The sequence below is a fragment of the Acipenser ruthenus genome, chromosome 1 (genome assembly GCF_902713425.1).
Source record: "Acipenser ruthenus chromosome 1, fAciRut3.2 maternal haplotype, whole genome shotgun sequence".
NCBI classification, from domain to species: Eukaryota; Metazoa; Chordata; class Actinopteri; order Acipenseriformes; family Acipenseridae; genus Acipenser; species Acipenser ruthenus.
The window spans coordinates 57,466,076-57,481,946 of record NC_081189.1 but is presented as its reverse complement, the minus strand read 5'-3'; the positions used below and the strand labels follow the sequence as shown (position 1 = coordinate 57,481,946).

The 15,871-nt window shown below is 38.9% G+C and overlaps 1 protein-coding gene across 2 annotated transcripts in view; it reads left to right on the top strand.

Moving 5' to 3' along the window:
- Positions 1-11,292, top strand: part of LOC117421252 (cyclin-G-associated kinase-like) — a 64,293-nt gene extending 53,001 nt beyond the window's left edge. Inside the window, exons 25-28 of one of the 2 annotated variants that reach the window (XM_034035405.3) lie at positions 946-1,194; positions 6,764-6,912; positions 8,325-8,501; positions 9,872-11,292. In XM_034035405.3, coding sequence (XP_033891296.3) covers positions 946-1,194; positions 6,764-6,912; positions 8,325-8,501; positions 9,872-9,973 — 677 coding nt within the window. In that variant the 3' untranslated portion in view covers positions 9,974-11,292. Of the gene's footprint in view, positions 1-945; positions 1,195-6,763; positions 6,913-8,324; positions 8,502-9,871 lie in introns of those variants that run through there. The other variant, XR_009329051.1, reaches the window with a different exon arrangement.
- The last annotated feature ends 4,579 nt before the right edge of the window (positions 11,293-15,871 follow it).

The window sequence follows — 15,871 nt, the reverse complement described above, 5'->3', positions numbered from 1 at the left end:
TTTTACAGAGGCCAGGACAAAGGTTACACTCTGTATCAATCCTGCCTTTTTGCCGAAGGCGGTCTCGGCATTCCATGTCAACCAGTCTGCCCTGTCTCAGCAGAGGCTATCCAAATGGATAGCAGATACAGTCAGGACTGCCTATGAGCTGGCCAACTTGCCACCTCCAGAAAAGCTCACTGCCCATTCTACCAGGGGCATGGTAACTTTGTGTGGTCATTCCAGGCTGCATCTGTCAAGGACATTTGCAATGCAGTAGTGTGGGCTACTCCCCATACCTTCACTAGGTTCTACAGACTGAATGTCGTGGATCCTCAAAACCCTGGGTTTGGAACTAGAGTGTTAAGGGCTGCTTCCCAGTCAACCCTTACAACACAGGCATAGAGGAGAGTTTCTCCCTCAGTTTTTTTCAACTTAGCTACTTGTTACTGGGGTTCCATATGATAACACACAAGGCAGGCTCTTGGCTTAGCCTGATAGCAATCCAGACGTTCTGCAATATTGCCCTTGCGACGGCTGTGGTACACTCACCCATGCGGTAATGGTTATATTTCGTACTTGAAAGGGAAGGTTAGGTTATTACCATAACCCTGGTTCCCTGAAATAGAAATGTAACCATTAACCTTCAAGTTCGCTGCGTCCATGATGCAGGTTTGAAGGAAAAATGACGATGAGATCTGTGTGCACAGTCCCTTTGTGCCCTCAGGCGGGCATGATTGCGTTACAGGCTCTGCGAGCAGCTTTGATATATCTTAATCAGGTTTTTGGTCTTTACAGGTAAATACCCATATGGTAATGGTTACATTTCTATTTCAGGGAACCAGGTTATGAGAATAACCTAATGTTTTTAAACCAACTTGTTTGTCAGATTCTGGAAAACCCAGTGTTTTATGAACTGTAGCAGCATGGTGATTGGATTGTTATTTCTTTCTCGTCCTTTGTTAGGTTCTTCTAGTGGTGGATTTCCAGCACCTGGTTTCAGTCAGAAGCCTGCCCAGGGGCCCATGGGTGGCGGTAAGTGGCAGTCAAACAGGCCCCAGGGTACCAGCATGCCTTGGCAGCAACAGACCCCATCAATGCCTCAGCAACCCAAACCAGCACCAGCACCAGCACCACAAGCCAAGCCCAACTACAATCTCAACTTCAGTGTGATTGGGGGGCGAGAGGAGAGGGGCATCCGAGGACCTGGGTTTGGTAAGATAGTTTTGATGTTTACTTGCATAATGTTGGAATCATTTCCAGGGAGTCAGTTACACCATACACCAAAAGTTGCTCAAACTGATGAAATTCAGTAGGATGGTAGATGCTTATGGGAAGTTGATAAATGTTAATTGAACATATGTTGTAGGTCACATGTTTTGGCCGCCATATTAGATTGAAAAAAAACATTTTGCTTAAATGTAAAAATTCATCTTTCGAAAACCACTTATTGCAGAGTTCTGAAAGTTGATATACTTGTTGAGGGATAGTCTCAAGATTAACTGGTGCATGCTGCATTACGTCATAATCACACGATACAGACATCATAATCACAAACTACAAAGATCTTCTTCTCCCAAACCGGTAGTCCAATTGAACCAAAGATTGGCACACATGACCCTAGTATGGTTGTCTAAGATTTGGTCAGGGGAAGTTGCTACAATAAAAAACATGGCAGCCACATTGGATGACATCATCAACATACAAAACTGGCTTACAAAAACTCTCTGTAACCACTAGTGTGACTGAGCCAAAAATTGGCACACATGATCTTAGTGTGGTTGTCTTTAAACATTGTTCAAGGGAAGTTGCTACAATAAAAAACATGGTGGCCACGCTGGATGACATCATCAACTTACAAAACTGTCTAATAACTCCTTGTAGAGTGCAGATAGTGCCATGGTTACTATGGAACACATATAGTAACCCATGTAAGCTCTATCAAAAAATGTCATTGCATGTGACCTTTGACCTCTCCTAAAGGTCAAATGTAAAATTGGCTTATAACTCCTGAGAGCGTGCAGATAGTGTCATGGTAACTATGGAACACATATAGTAACCCATGTATGCATACTGCACTATTTGCTAAAGTGTTTGGTACTGGTACTGGAAGCCGTAAAGTTGCTGGCAACTCTAGTTGTTGTTGTTGTTAAGGCTATTTTTTTTCAGAGTTATGGATTTCATGATTTTTGTGACATTTACCCATTGTCATCTAATATGTAGTTCCCGTGAAAATTTCCATTTCTGAATGAAAAGTGTAAATATACATATTTTTGTATCACTTAAAAATAAATACAGTAAGCGTTTGCCTGATTGACATACAGCCTGTTACACTGCATTTAGGAACCTGGCAGACCAGTTTATTTTGCTTATGGTAAATGATTGAACACACTGCATAGAGATTTTTCAACAAAAAAAAAAAACACCAGCTACATCAAAGATCAGAAGATCGCCCTATCCAGTACAATAAGTGGACATTTCATGTGGCTGGTTGTAATTTTTACATTTATTTATGTTGTTATTTTGTTTGATAATTCACTGGAGGTGAAAATAGAATCTGGTTAAAATGTGGACATAAAAATTAAATATTCTACAATTTAGCACTAACTTTTTCTGGTAAGAATTTAAATATTTACATTTGTTGTATAATAACTCCTGGAAAATGATCAGTTTTGAATGACAATGCTATTTTATTATGCTTTAGTAAATATTGGCCCATATGCATAAAAGATGGCGGTAATTTCCGGCCATTAAAAAACATTAATGAGCAGTATTTAGCGCACGATTTATAAAACTGCTGCCTGGTTATTTTACCGGCCAGTAATGGGTTTAGGTTTGATTTACCGTTGCAGATTGCTACCGAGAGATTTTATCTAACCAATTGCAGAAGTATCCAAATGAGCCGTGTCCCCTACTTAAGATGTCGATGGCATACACAGTGTGTTTACACCGTCACAGGTTGTCCAAAATATCGATGTCAGGTTTTAAAAAAAAAAAAATAATAATTATAATAATTGCACACACAGGTGGGGTTAGGTTAGGGGCAGTGTACACTTTTTGATTTAAAAAATGATGACATTTTTATATAGCTTATATGCACATTCCTTCCTGAAAGAACTGTAACCACGAGAAATTACATTTGTTACAGGTCGTGATACTTTAATTTTGGTTGAGAAGAAAAGGATCCTCTCATGTTCGCACACGTTTCCTTTGCAGCACACAAGAAAGTGTAGAAGAGCGTCAGCAAGCTCCGGTTATTTTTCTCATACGTTTAAACTTTCGTTTGAATGCAAATGGCACAGGAAGACAGAGCCGCAGTTACGTTAAAACAACGTTCCTCAAACTGGGGGCCCCGAAATTTTTTTTTTTAAATAACTCGAAAATAGCTAAAAAAAAAAATAGGCACTGAAAAATGAAATGAATAAAAACCAAAACAGAAGCCCTGCTTAAGATCCTTAGCATTACATTCCAGCGCATAGACACAGAACTGCATCAGGTTGTCTGTGAAACTTAAGGTAAGACGCACATTTTTCAGACAGTAACACGTGTTTCTTAAATGTCTACATACCCCTAAAGAAGAGACCTTGAAAGTGGAACTTAAAGAAACAGGCTTTATTTACAAATTAAAGGAGTCTACAAGTAGACCGTACCAATACTATATACAAGTTTTCGATGCTTCGCTCCATTTCTGATGGCAAAATTAAATCTTGATTCACACAGAATTGTGGGTCATCACACCCTGAAACATTTCCAAAGGGGGGACCAGGAAAAAAAAGTTTGAGAATCCCTGCATTAAAATACAACAAATTGTTAAAAACACCCTATGCTTTTATTTGTTACTGCATTCCCTCAGTTTGCAAAAACAGTAATCCGTTGCATATCCAACTGTCGCATATCCACCCTAACCGTTTATCCGCCATGATCAACCTCTTCAGCAACATTTAGTTTATTATTGAACAGAGAAGATTAGTTCAGATATCATAGATCCTACCAAAGTTGTATGTGCTCCATGAGCTCACATTGCTGGGAGTGTCATGTGAGCTGTTCAGTGTGTTGACTTGATATAAATCCTGTTCGCCTGTGGGGCGTATCAACTTCAACCTCCGTCTTGATCTCCTGCCTGTCACTCAAATTCAAATTCGCGCACCCCCACACGGCAGACAGCTACTCTGTCACAAGCATTAATACCCTGTATCTTTCTAAACAAGGGATTTAGGGGAGCTCCCTAATAAAAGCTGAATCTCAAAATAATAATTGTGTGAATATAGTAATTGTTACAGCTGTGTATAATGAAATTTAAAACAGGATTCATTCATCCGACTTTTTACATATCTGCCCTTACTCTGGTCCCACTGCAGTCGGATATGCGACGGATTACTGTATCTGCACAATTCATTCACAATAATAATAATACATCTCAAATCTGTTTCTCATACAGTACACTTAACCATACAAAAAGCTTATTTAAAACTACAATAAATAAATACAGCTAGGTTGAAAAATCCTGCCTGTCACACAATAAATACTACTCGGTTTCATAGTGAAATTGGATTAGAAAACGCTACATATTTCTTGCAATTAATTTGTAATTACTAAAATACAAATATTTTTGTTGTACATTTGACAGGAATATGTATTTTTCAATTTTAGGATTGAGACGTATGTGTTTTTTTTTTAAAACCTACATGAGCATAATTTAGATATTTTATTTAACATCATGTAATCAAAGAAACTACAAAATTGGGGCTCCCGAGTGGCGCATCCAGTGAAGGCGCTCCTCGCAGGATGTGCCCTATAGCCTGGAGATCGCTAGTTCGAATCCAGGCTATGTCACAGCTGACCGTGACCGAGAGTTCCTAGGGGGCGGCGCACAATTGGCTGAGCGCTGCCCGGGTAGGGAGGGCTTAGGTCGGCAGGGGAATCCACGGCTCACCACGCATCAGCGACCCCTGTGGCCGATAGGGCGCCTGTGGCTCTGCAGCGGAGCCGCCAGATCTGTGTTGTCCTCCGGCACTGTAGGTCTGGTAGCATTGCTGTGGATCTGCAGTGCGAAAAATGACGGCTTGGAAGGAGCACGTTTCGGAGGACGCGTGTTTCAGCCTCCGTTTCCTGAGTCGGGGGGGGGTGGTGGGGGGGGGGGGTTGCGAGCGGTGAGCCGGGGATACAGATAATAATTGGGCATGCTAAATTGGGGTGAAAACCGGGGTAAAAATAATTGGCGACGACTAAATTTAAAAAAAAAAAAAAAAAAAAAAAAAAAGAAACTACAAAATTATATTCCAAAAATCTACCGGAAGCCATAATAGCACAGTATTTCATGTTAAATTTTGAAATGTCATATTTTCAGTTTTTCGTGAAGTATATGGAAAACTACAAAGCAGTATGTAATTCAGTATGTTAACGTAACATTATTTAGCAGGTTTCATTCGACTTTATGAAGCAAAATAAGTTAATTCTATACGGTGATGCAAAACTTTTGGTCATAGCTGTAAGTAATAAGCACACGTACATGATGGGGGACAAAATGACTTGAGCTGCCTCTATCGGTAGATGGAATGCTATAAAAATATGTAAAGTACTACTAGCTTTCTGCGCAAGGACAGTGGTCAATATAAGAACGAAACCTAGTGTGTGTCTTTTTTTTTTATTGGCCTCCAAAGGCTTGTTATGCTAACGTCACCATGAGTGATGTTTTTTGATGATAAATGCCTTTTATGAATCACTCTATTGAAATACTGTCATGTTAAACACTATTACTGGCACGATAAAGGAGACGGTGAGTTTTATGCATATGGGTAATTCTGTTTAATCGTGAAATGTCTAGACTGTGAAATGCCGATATAAGCCATTTTTACCAGAAAAAAAAATACAGCTTATTATTATTATTATTATTATTATTATTATTATTATTATTATTATTATTATTATTCAGTCTTTTCTTCAACCTGTTGATAATAAGATATACATTGTTCAGTTTTCTGATGGTGGCTTTTAAATACTGTCACCTGTTATGCATTGAATTTAAATTATCGATGAAAGCTGAGAGAATTATATTAAGAAGAACAATAACACAATTGCTTTACATAAACAATGGAATGGTATTAACTTCATAAGAAATTACCAAAGAAATCCATTTGCTTTGCACTATTTAACTCTTTCTCTCAGTAAAGCACTGAAACTCTATGAAACAATGTGTGACCATGGAATTATTTATTTGTTTATATACATGTGGGTGTACATTATTCCTTATATGCTTACTATATTTTTGTATATTGCTAGAAATTTGGAAAAGAGTAACATATTTCTGAGACATTTGTTTTTATTGGTCTGTTAAAATTTTTTTCATGTTATCATTCTTTTGTCATTTGACTACAGCAGATTTGACACACCAAAGGCGTACAATGTCCTTCTAATTTTTTTGTAAGACCTCACCCCATGTGGCAAGATGTGTTTTCAGTTTCCCACAAAGATATATCTGAGCTTTTCAATATTACTCTAGACAACTGTCTGAATTTCCCTTCCTCATGCTTCACTCTCTGAATGGTAGCACAGAAAACTATCTGTCCAGGAAAACTGACAGAAATGGCTGCAAATGGGGTGGTATGCATATCAGCTGCACTCCCACAGTTTTGGAGAATTTCATTTATAATACACTTGCATCAAACTGAATTTTAATTTAGAGAATTTGGGAAAAAGCAATGAAGTTTGACTGCATCCATTCACCCCCAAGTACCAGTCATATAAATTGAAAAGCAGCTTAAATGGAATGTGTTGTTTTTTTCAGGGCGAAAAACTAAAGTAAAGGAGAATGATTTTGAAGACCTGCTGTCCAAACAGGGCTTCACTTCGACACAGGAACGAAAGGGACCGAGGACCATTGCCGAGATGAGGAAGCAGGAGCTTTCCAGAGACATGGACCCCCTCAAACTTCAGGTTTGAACGGATTTTCTACTGAGAGACCTATGTTTGTGTTGTCTGAAAAAGATGAATAAATATGTCTTTTGAACTGTTGATTATTTTGTAATGCCTACTCCATCCTTGAGGTACACATAAACCTGTTTGAAATACAATGTGCTTCTGATAAAGAACTTTGTAAGTGTATCCATTTTGGGGGTGATCATTTGCACAGTTTATAATCATAAAGAATATACAGAACAGTAAGATCATTTGATGTGATGGGGCAAGTTTATTTAATGTAATACTGTACCAATTGTACTGTATTTTTCAGCAAAAAATGAATATTGTAATACTACTGCAATCTGTGCTTGTCCCAGAACTAATAACTATAACACTCATTCACAAGTGTTTATTTATAGACTGGGGAAGAGACCTATGTGGTTTATTTTCAGCGTCTATGTTGGTCATCTCAGCATTGTTTCTTGTTTGATATTGAGCTTTTAGTTTAGAATATTTTCATGAATATAAGGCGTTCTTGAAGAAAGGCTTTGCGGATGGGGCCCATAGTAGCACTAAAAGCACATATATAAATTCGATTAAAATTAGAATAACTTAATATAGAGTAACGCCTTAAATGTAAGCCTTTGTTGTAGTTTTTTTTTTTTTAATCCTTTGCGGTCCATTTATTCAGCGAGTCTCAGGCGCATTAGGTCCAATTTATTTTCACACGCACAGTTTATTTTAGACGCGCCGTTTAAAAGTATTTTTTTTCACAGTAAAACAGGTTTAAAAGGCATCTCCAGCCCCGCACCACCCCTCGTTTGCTGTTTTTTTCACATACCTCTTAGTAGTAGTGCATACCGATAAATCATCTCCTGATCACTCGTTTTATCACCAAACTCCTCAATAATGCGATCCAAGTCATTATTTTATTACTATAACATCTATAAAAAAGCTCTGCAAATGTCTATGAAATTCTTTGAGCGCTGGATGCAGAAGCAGCTATCTTGTTTCTTTATGTCCGTGTTATCGATGTGATGCTGGGGCTATCTGTATTCATGAGATACGCCCCTTTTTTTTTGGCTTCTCTCGGCTCTTATCGATCTCACTCGGCCATTGAATGGTTATCTTTGCTTTTTCAGGAGAAAAAACGACGAGAGACCTGTTTTTTTGCGTCTTTTTGATGATGTCGGACAGGGTCCGACATTGGACCGGAATGGGAAAATTGTAATGTCGGACCTGGTCAGACATAGGACCGCAAAGGGTTAATCAAAACCCTTTATGTTCAAAAATGTAATTGCAATCTTGCAAAGAAGTTGGCTCTTAGTGGTACAGAGCAGCACACTGTGAACATTGCAAACAAAGTATGCCTGTGACTCAAACTGGGTTGACCGTCTGCTCCTTTAAGTCAATATTTTAATTGATAACTGTGGGTTCTTTGTGTTCAGATCCTGGATTGGATTGAAGGAAAGGAGAGGAACATTCGAGCCCTCTTGTCCACTCTGCAAACTGTGCTGTGGGAAGGAGAGAATAAGTGGAAACCAGTTGGAATGGCTGACTTGCTGACCCCAGATCAAGTGAAAAAGTATTACAGGAAGGCAGTGTTGATAGTCCATCCGGACAAGGTAAGACATGGGAATCTTTATTAGCAAGTCTACAAGTCTAGTATTTAGGTTATTGTAATTGTAATTTAGGGAATTTGCATAATTAGCTATCCGTACTTGCAAAACATTATTTTGTTTTAGAACGTATCACGTACTGTTACTTATGCTGTCTTTTATCTTTGCATTATTCTTTAAAAACTAAGATTTGTGGTTATTTATTTGTTATGGTTCAGTAGAAATATTATGAGCATCTATTCAGCCTGCTCAGAGCATGCCTTTTAAACTTCAGCACTTTTCACATATAGGATACTACCTTGTATCAGATTAACAGGATGCTGATATATTGCTGCAATGCTGGCAAAATTGTAGCGATTGAACCAAATCTACGCAGCTGATTTTTCTGAAGCAAGACATGACGACAAACATGCTTTATAATGTATGTTAATGTGTTTGGTGGCTTCCTCTGATCAAGTTGAGAGTATATTTCTTGCGGACCCTTTGCTGTGTCAAGCCCGCAAGTGAAGAGAGTTGCACATTCAACTTTATTAGAGGTAGCCACCAAGCACTTACAAACATATTATTATAAGTCATTGAATCTAAATAAACAGACAAAGCTTATATTAACTTATTTAATCTGTTTATACTATTGTGGTTTAAACATTCAGAATTCTTTGTCGTTGACATTCTGAGTGTGAGATCTACACGCTCAGTAAAATAAGTGTTGCTACTGCTAATACTTTGACTTTATATTTAGGGCTTCTGATTTTTGGTTTTAACCGATTTAAAAACCGATACAAAAAAATGAAATTCGTGTAGTCAATAACACTAAAAAATACTTTAAACCCACCCCAACTACTGAGTTGCAGCAAATTCGTACATTTCTATTGGAGACTCTGCTTGCAAGATTTAAAACGAGATTACAATTAGAAGGCGTGTTCGTAGGATTTAAAGCTATATTACAGTTAGATAGAATAAAACAGAATTGCAAATTGTGCCAAAATGTAAAATGCCTAGACACACAAAAAACCTAGAAGAATGTGCCCGTGACCATAAGGATTTTGTTGTAGAAGACAGCAAGAGAAAGAAGGTACAACTTAAGTGTGCAAGTATAGTGGAGTTACTACTATTGTGACAAAAAAAAACAAGCATTTTGGAAAGTAACCGGAAACAATAATTTCATACAGTATATAAAAAGCGAAAGCCCTAAAAAAAAAAAAAAGATTTGCATAAAACTCGAAAATAGCTAAAAAATAAGCACCGAAAAATGAAATTAACAATAACCGAAAACCAGAAGCCCTACTTACAGTGATTTATAATATACTGTTGTAGATGGTGTTCCCATATGAAACACTCACCTTTATTTTCATTTTCACATTGTTTTTCTATTTTAGGCTACCGGACAGCCTTATGAACAGTATGCCAAAATGATCTTCATGGAGCTGAATGATGCTTGGTCGGAGTTTGAAAACCAGGGCTCAAAAGCACTGTTTTGAGGATAAAAAAATAAATTAAAATGGATTCCGGATGGTTCAGTGGAATCTGCGTGTCTCAAGAGTTCCTGTTTGCAACTGCTAGAAAAAATATTGGTAGTATTTTCATTCAAAAAGTTTTATGTTCATAAGATAATCACTGTATACAACAACAAAAAAGGTCATCTAATCATTTGGCTAGCCAACTGAATGTTCCATCTAGAAATCATGCTACATATAGTTTTAATGAAATTGCGGTATTTAAGATAACTGGCAGAGACATCACACTTGCATTTTGTTACGTTTGTATTGGATAAGTCTTCATAAAATGTTAAGATTATTTGGATGTATAAGGACTTTTACCAAACCTTAAAAAAAAAATGTTCTGTGAACTGTTTTCATATCGGAAATTAATTAGTAATGCACTGTACTTGTGCATCACTGTTGATTAGAAAAAGATTGTAAAATATTCTGTAACCAGATTATATTTGGCATTGCGAAGATGCAGGAGTGTGTGGTTTTCTTTTATTTTTCCTCCAAATGTCTTTGTGATAGTTCACTGATCACCACTGAATAATGTAAATAATACACTCAAAGTTTCTGTGGAATCAGATAGCAACACGTTCAGTCAATGGTGATGATGGAATTATGGCACCTTTACTTATTTTTCTGGAAACATATCATGCCTTCTCTGTTTGACATGCAGTTAGGTTTATATTCACATTATTTTAAACTCGCTATGAATGTGGGAGGGAGCTGTAGATAGAATAGGATTTCAATTTAGCAAAACTATTGGTAACCTTTAATGGCCTTTCATTGTACTCCATTGTTTTTTTTCCTCCAACTAGTGGACCAATCAGACTTATGTTTTTTATGTATTGTGCAGATATTTTTTGGAGACGGGTTTATTGAAATTAATGTCTAGTAAAAAGGCTGGGGTGGCAAGCACACCCCAGTACCATTTTAAGAGCATCAATCATTCCACAACAACAGTCTATTGCTGTTGCTAGGCATGTGTGTTCTTTACAGCTATACAGCTGTTGGAAGATAATCTGGTCAAGATTGGTAAAATCTGGAAACTGCATGCAGTTTTTGGTCAGGCTTTTCCGTTTTGAAAATGTACCAGCTTGGTATTTACCCGCTTCCAATAAGATCACACATTACACATATTTTTTATTATTTTTTTGCAAAGGTCGCCATTTGTCGCAAAATAAGGACTTAAAATCTTGGAACTGATTGCTTGTTTGTATAGTCTTATTTAAAGACAACCAAGTTATAATCTTACCAAAAATGACTATGAATGTCAGTTTAAGTAAATAAATAAACAGTAAATGAGTAAAAACCTTAAAGCTGGCATTTACTTATTTTTAACCTTAATAGTTCAGACTGGAAGCCTATATTCTTGTCCCACGCAATACCAATAAGTTGCTAAAGGTACAAAAGTGCTTAACCATTAAATCATGCAGTACAATGTAAATACATTAAACAATACAGTGTTGAAAACCAGGTTCATATTGGCATGCTACTCCCATAGGACACTACACATATTGCATATTTGTTTTCATAGTGGCTCCCATTTTGTTTCAGATTTAAAAAAATACCCTACTACAAATATCCAATGAATTACTACTTGTTTCTTTTGTACACATGTCAGAGCCTTATTTATTTTATTTTATTTTTTGACGAGGACACAGTATGCCTTGTTTCCACGTACCTGACCCAAAACCGTTAAACAAACACAAAAAAAAAAAAAAAAAAAATGTATCCATAATCAAATAAAACAATACTGTATATTGATCTGAAACCAAATATATGTGCTCTGCTTTCAATTTGTAGTGTCTTGGGTACTTGGAAACACAACTGAATGATTTGAGACATTTTTTAAATTTAATTTCTGCCCTTGAAATAAGGCACCTGTCCCTTTTGGATTTCATGGTGGCATAAAGGGTTTTGAAGAGTACATCAATTCAATTGTGATGTAAACCATGACAGCAAAGACACTCCTTTACAAACTAAATAATATATTTGTGACTCGGACATCCAAACATAATTTTAATATTTCAATAGGAAGTAAATCATGTGATCTCTTGGTGTTCTCACTATACTTTTTTAAAATTGTTATTTCACTTCTAGGTTATTTCAAGAATGAAGGGATTTTGACTAAACTCTTACTTTGGTCAATGAAAATAGATTGCTTAATTTGTGATCCATCATTATAAATATATGTGTGTATATAGATATATCTATATCTACATCTATATATATATATATCGGAATATGATGAAAAATAAACAAATCAAAATGAAGTCAAGCCTTTTTGCTTTTTTATTTGAAGCCCAGCATACATCAGTTTTACACCTGTCTTACTTTTTGAAGGAATAGACAACAGACTATACATTCAGTCGGAATGTACAAATTCACTACAGGTGGATTGTAGCAGGATAGCGTCACGAATGGGACTCAGAGACTAGAAAAGCTGCAGTTTAAGTGCTGCTGCACAAGTTTAATAAACAGAACAAAACACGAACAAAATAAACTAGCACAAGGGCAAAATTAACAGGTTTGAACAAAACAATACAGATGTCAAACACTAATGTCAGGCTGGGCATTCGCCTTCTCTCACTGAGTCACTCATTCATTCAAACGCCAAAGACGAAGGGTTGCTGCTGCTTTGTGGTGCATGTACCTAACCACTTCATGGGGTCTATACAGTTGATCTAAACATTGGCAGATCTAAGTACCACCAGTGAGAAAATGTGCATAACAAGTAAATATGAGTGTGTTTGCATTTCTGCCTGTAAAAAAAAATAAAATGCAGGTTCTATTTTTTTTTGTTTGTTTGTTTGTTTTTTTAAAGGGCAGTTGTATTTAGATGTTTGGATCAAGTAGGTCCAGCTGCAGTCAGACTGTGATCTACAGCAAAGGTACCAGAGTCTATAGTCTCTAAGACTGCATTCACACTGAGTCTGTTTCAAACAGACTCGGCCTGTTTCGTTTAGTTTGAAACAATGTATCAATGTGCTTGCTGTTCACAGTTATCTGCGAGCAAAGGGACCAAGTTCGTTTGGATGCAAACTAAATTTGATTTGTTCACAATGCAGTTTGCGCTTGGCTCGTTTATATGATGTACTGCTCCGGTTTTTAGCATGTTTTAGATTCTTACTTTTGGTGGAAGAAAACACTGGGGGAGCACTTTGCCAATTTAATTAATACATGTATTGAATGCCTACAGTAGGAGGACAATGCAGTTTACACAATACTGCACTGTTCTCCTACTGTCGGCATTAAACAAGTAATTTAAGAAAAGACTAAATATATTTTACTATTTTTATAGTTATGTCCAGTTCGGCTTGGATTTTGGTGTCTGACCAAATTTGTCAGCGATTCAGTTTCTCCCACTGTCCAGGTTTCCACAGTGAAAAACTGGGACGCTTTTTTCTTTTTTTCTTCAATTCACTGACACTGTAGCAACTTTGAAGCTGTTAAAATAACAGTATCTAATAACACAATAATGATTAAACAAACAGTCCATATAGTTGTTTATTTTATTTTTGAATGGTATTAACGCAACCTAATACATTACTCTGCTATTAACTTGTAGAGCACACTGATGCAGTTTTGTACTTAATAAAAAAATATAAAATACAGTTGCAAAACCGGGACGATTAACAATTAAGATTGAAACTGACAATTCCAGTTTTCACGGGATGTCTTGTAACCGTAATGTAGTTCCCAAAGACATTTTTATTTTTTGGCTCTACTTGTTTCTGCAGAATATGAACTAAACTACGCATGAAATGTTTACTTCTGAGTTTGGTAGTTGTTCACATTGACATTTAGCAAGCGAATCAGACTCAGATCACCTCTTTAGTTGGACACGATACGATTTGTTTCCCAAGCGGACGTTGTTGTTCACACTTCACACCGAACCATACCGAGTGTGGACCATAAGAGGCTACGGAGGCAAAGTATACGTGTAACTTTGTAAAAGTACAAATTGTTTGGTGTGCATTCTCCAAGCGTACGTTGGAGAAACGTTTCTCCTGCAGTCCTACAGAGTGCTCTGCGTCCCTCACCTGTACAGTGCACTTTCCCATCACCCTCTCTTAGAAGAGGTGGCTGCGTCCTCACCCTATGGCTCTGTGCCAAGGGAGAGCCCCACACCCAGGAATAGAGACGCTTTGGGCAGCAGTTTCCCCACAGACACGTGTGCCTGATGGGGACAAAGTTTGCTCCATTCTGTCTGGTTCCAGCCCGCTACCGACCGATGTTTACATCCCAGTCTGGTACCAAGCAGGCCTTGTTGACAGTTATGTTGCTGTCTTTAGCAGCTGAGGCAGCAACTGTACATTCTAACTGTACATTCCTTGCTATTTCATAAGGCCTGGGTTTTTATTCCTGTGCCAGCAGACTCAGGGACCAGCACAGCCAGCTGCACCTGCAGCCAGACCGGTGCAGAGACAAGAGCCTCAGGTCAAGCCACAAGGTGAGAAGCGGCCCTAGGGGTTTGCTGCCACAGGTCCAGGGCCCCTTCTCAGGGGGCCAACTGGAGTTTTGGCGTCTGCACCACAGACATTCAGGTGCTTACTACCGTTCAGCCCAGCTACTCTCTGCAGTTCAAGCACAGTCCGCCTCCCTTTCACCATCATGTCTCAGGAGGTAGCAGTTCTGCTGCAAGAACGGGCTATTCATATGGTACACCCCCTCTGGTTGCAGGACATGTTCTACTCCATGCTCAAACGGGATGGTGGCCTCAGACCAATACTCGACCTCAGGCAGATCAACCTATTCTGAGCCGAAAGCTGTTGCAGTCATTCAGGCCAGGTGACGGAGGTGGTGAGCCTCATTTGGCATTGTCCCCGCTAATTCTCCATAACAGGAGCCGGGAGCCCACTAGCGATAGATGCCTTGGCACACCTGTGGCTGAGGCAGCTGCTGTGTGCCTTCCCACCACTCACCATGATCCTGTTGTGTCTGAACAAAATCAGACAGGACCGGGCCAAGGTGCTATTACTAGCTCCTTACTGGTCCTGGAGACTGTGGTTCTCAGCTCTGATACAGCTCCTGAGTGGCCAGCCGTGGAGCCTGCCCGAACGTCGTGACCTGCTCAGTCGGGTGCGGGGGACAGGCATCCCAGCCCATCAAGCCTGCGGCTCTGGGTCTGGCCCGTGAATGGCAACATTTGAGCCGTCTGGGGTTTTCCAACAGGGTTATTGACACCCTGCAGAATGCCAGATCAGTGTCCACATGTCCCCAGTGTGGGTACAAGTGGGTTGTTTTTCAGACATGGTGCTTGCCTATGTTAAAATTGACTCGGTCTCCCCAGGAGCTCACTTCCTGGTGGGGCAATTTTTTAAAGGGGCACGGAGGCTGCACCTTCCCCTTAAGGACAATATTCCTCAGTGGCGGCTGAACATAGTGCGTAATGCACTCATGAAGCCGCACTTTGAGCCCCTGCATTCGTACAGCATTTTTGCTTGCCATCACCACCGCCAAGTGCATGACCAAGATGCAAGTCTTTTCACGCTCTGCACGAATCCGGCTTTCTAGCCCAAAATGTATTTCCACCTTCCTCTTCAACCAATCGGTAGAGCTGCTGGCTTTCCACCCCCACTCCCCCTTTCCAGTCGGATAGGGAACGTAAGCTCCATGCACTTTCCCCTGTTAGGGCATTAGCGTATTATATTGACAGAACAAAAAGTTGGAGGCAATCTGAACAGCTGTTCATCTGCTATGGAGCTAAGGACCACGGTAAAGCCCTGTCTAAACAGAGGCTGCCCCCTCCTGTAAAGGTCACTGGTCACTCCACAAGAAGTAAGTCTACCTCTTGGGCGTTGTTCCAGGGTGCATCTGTCACATACTTTTCACAAAGTTTTACAGACTACATGTGCTGGATCCTCAAAACCCTGGCTTTGGGACCAG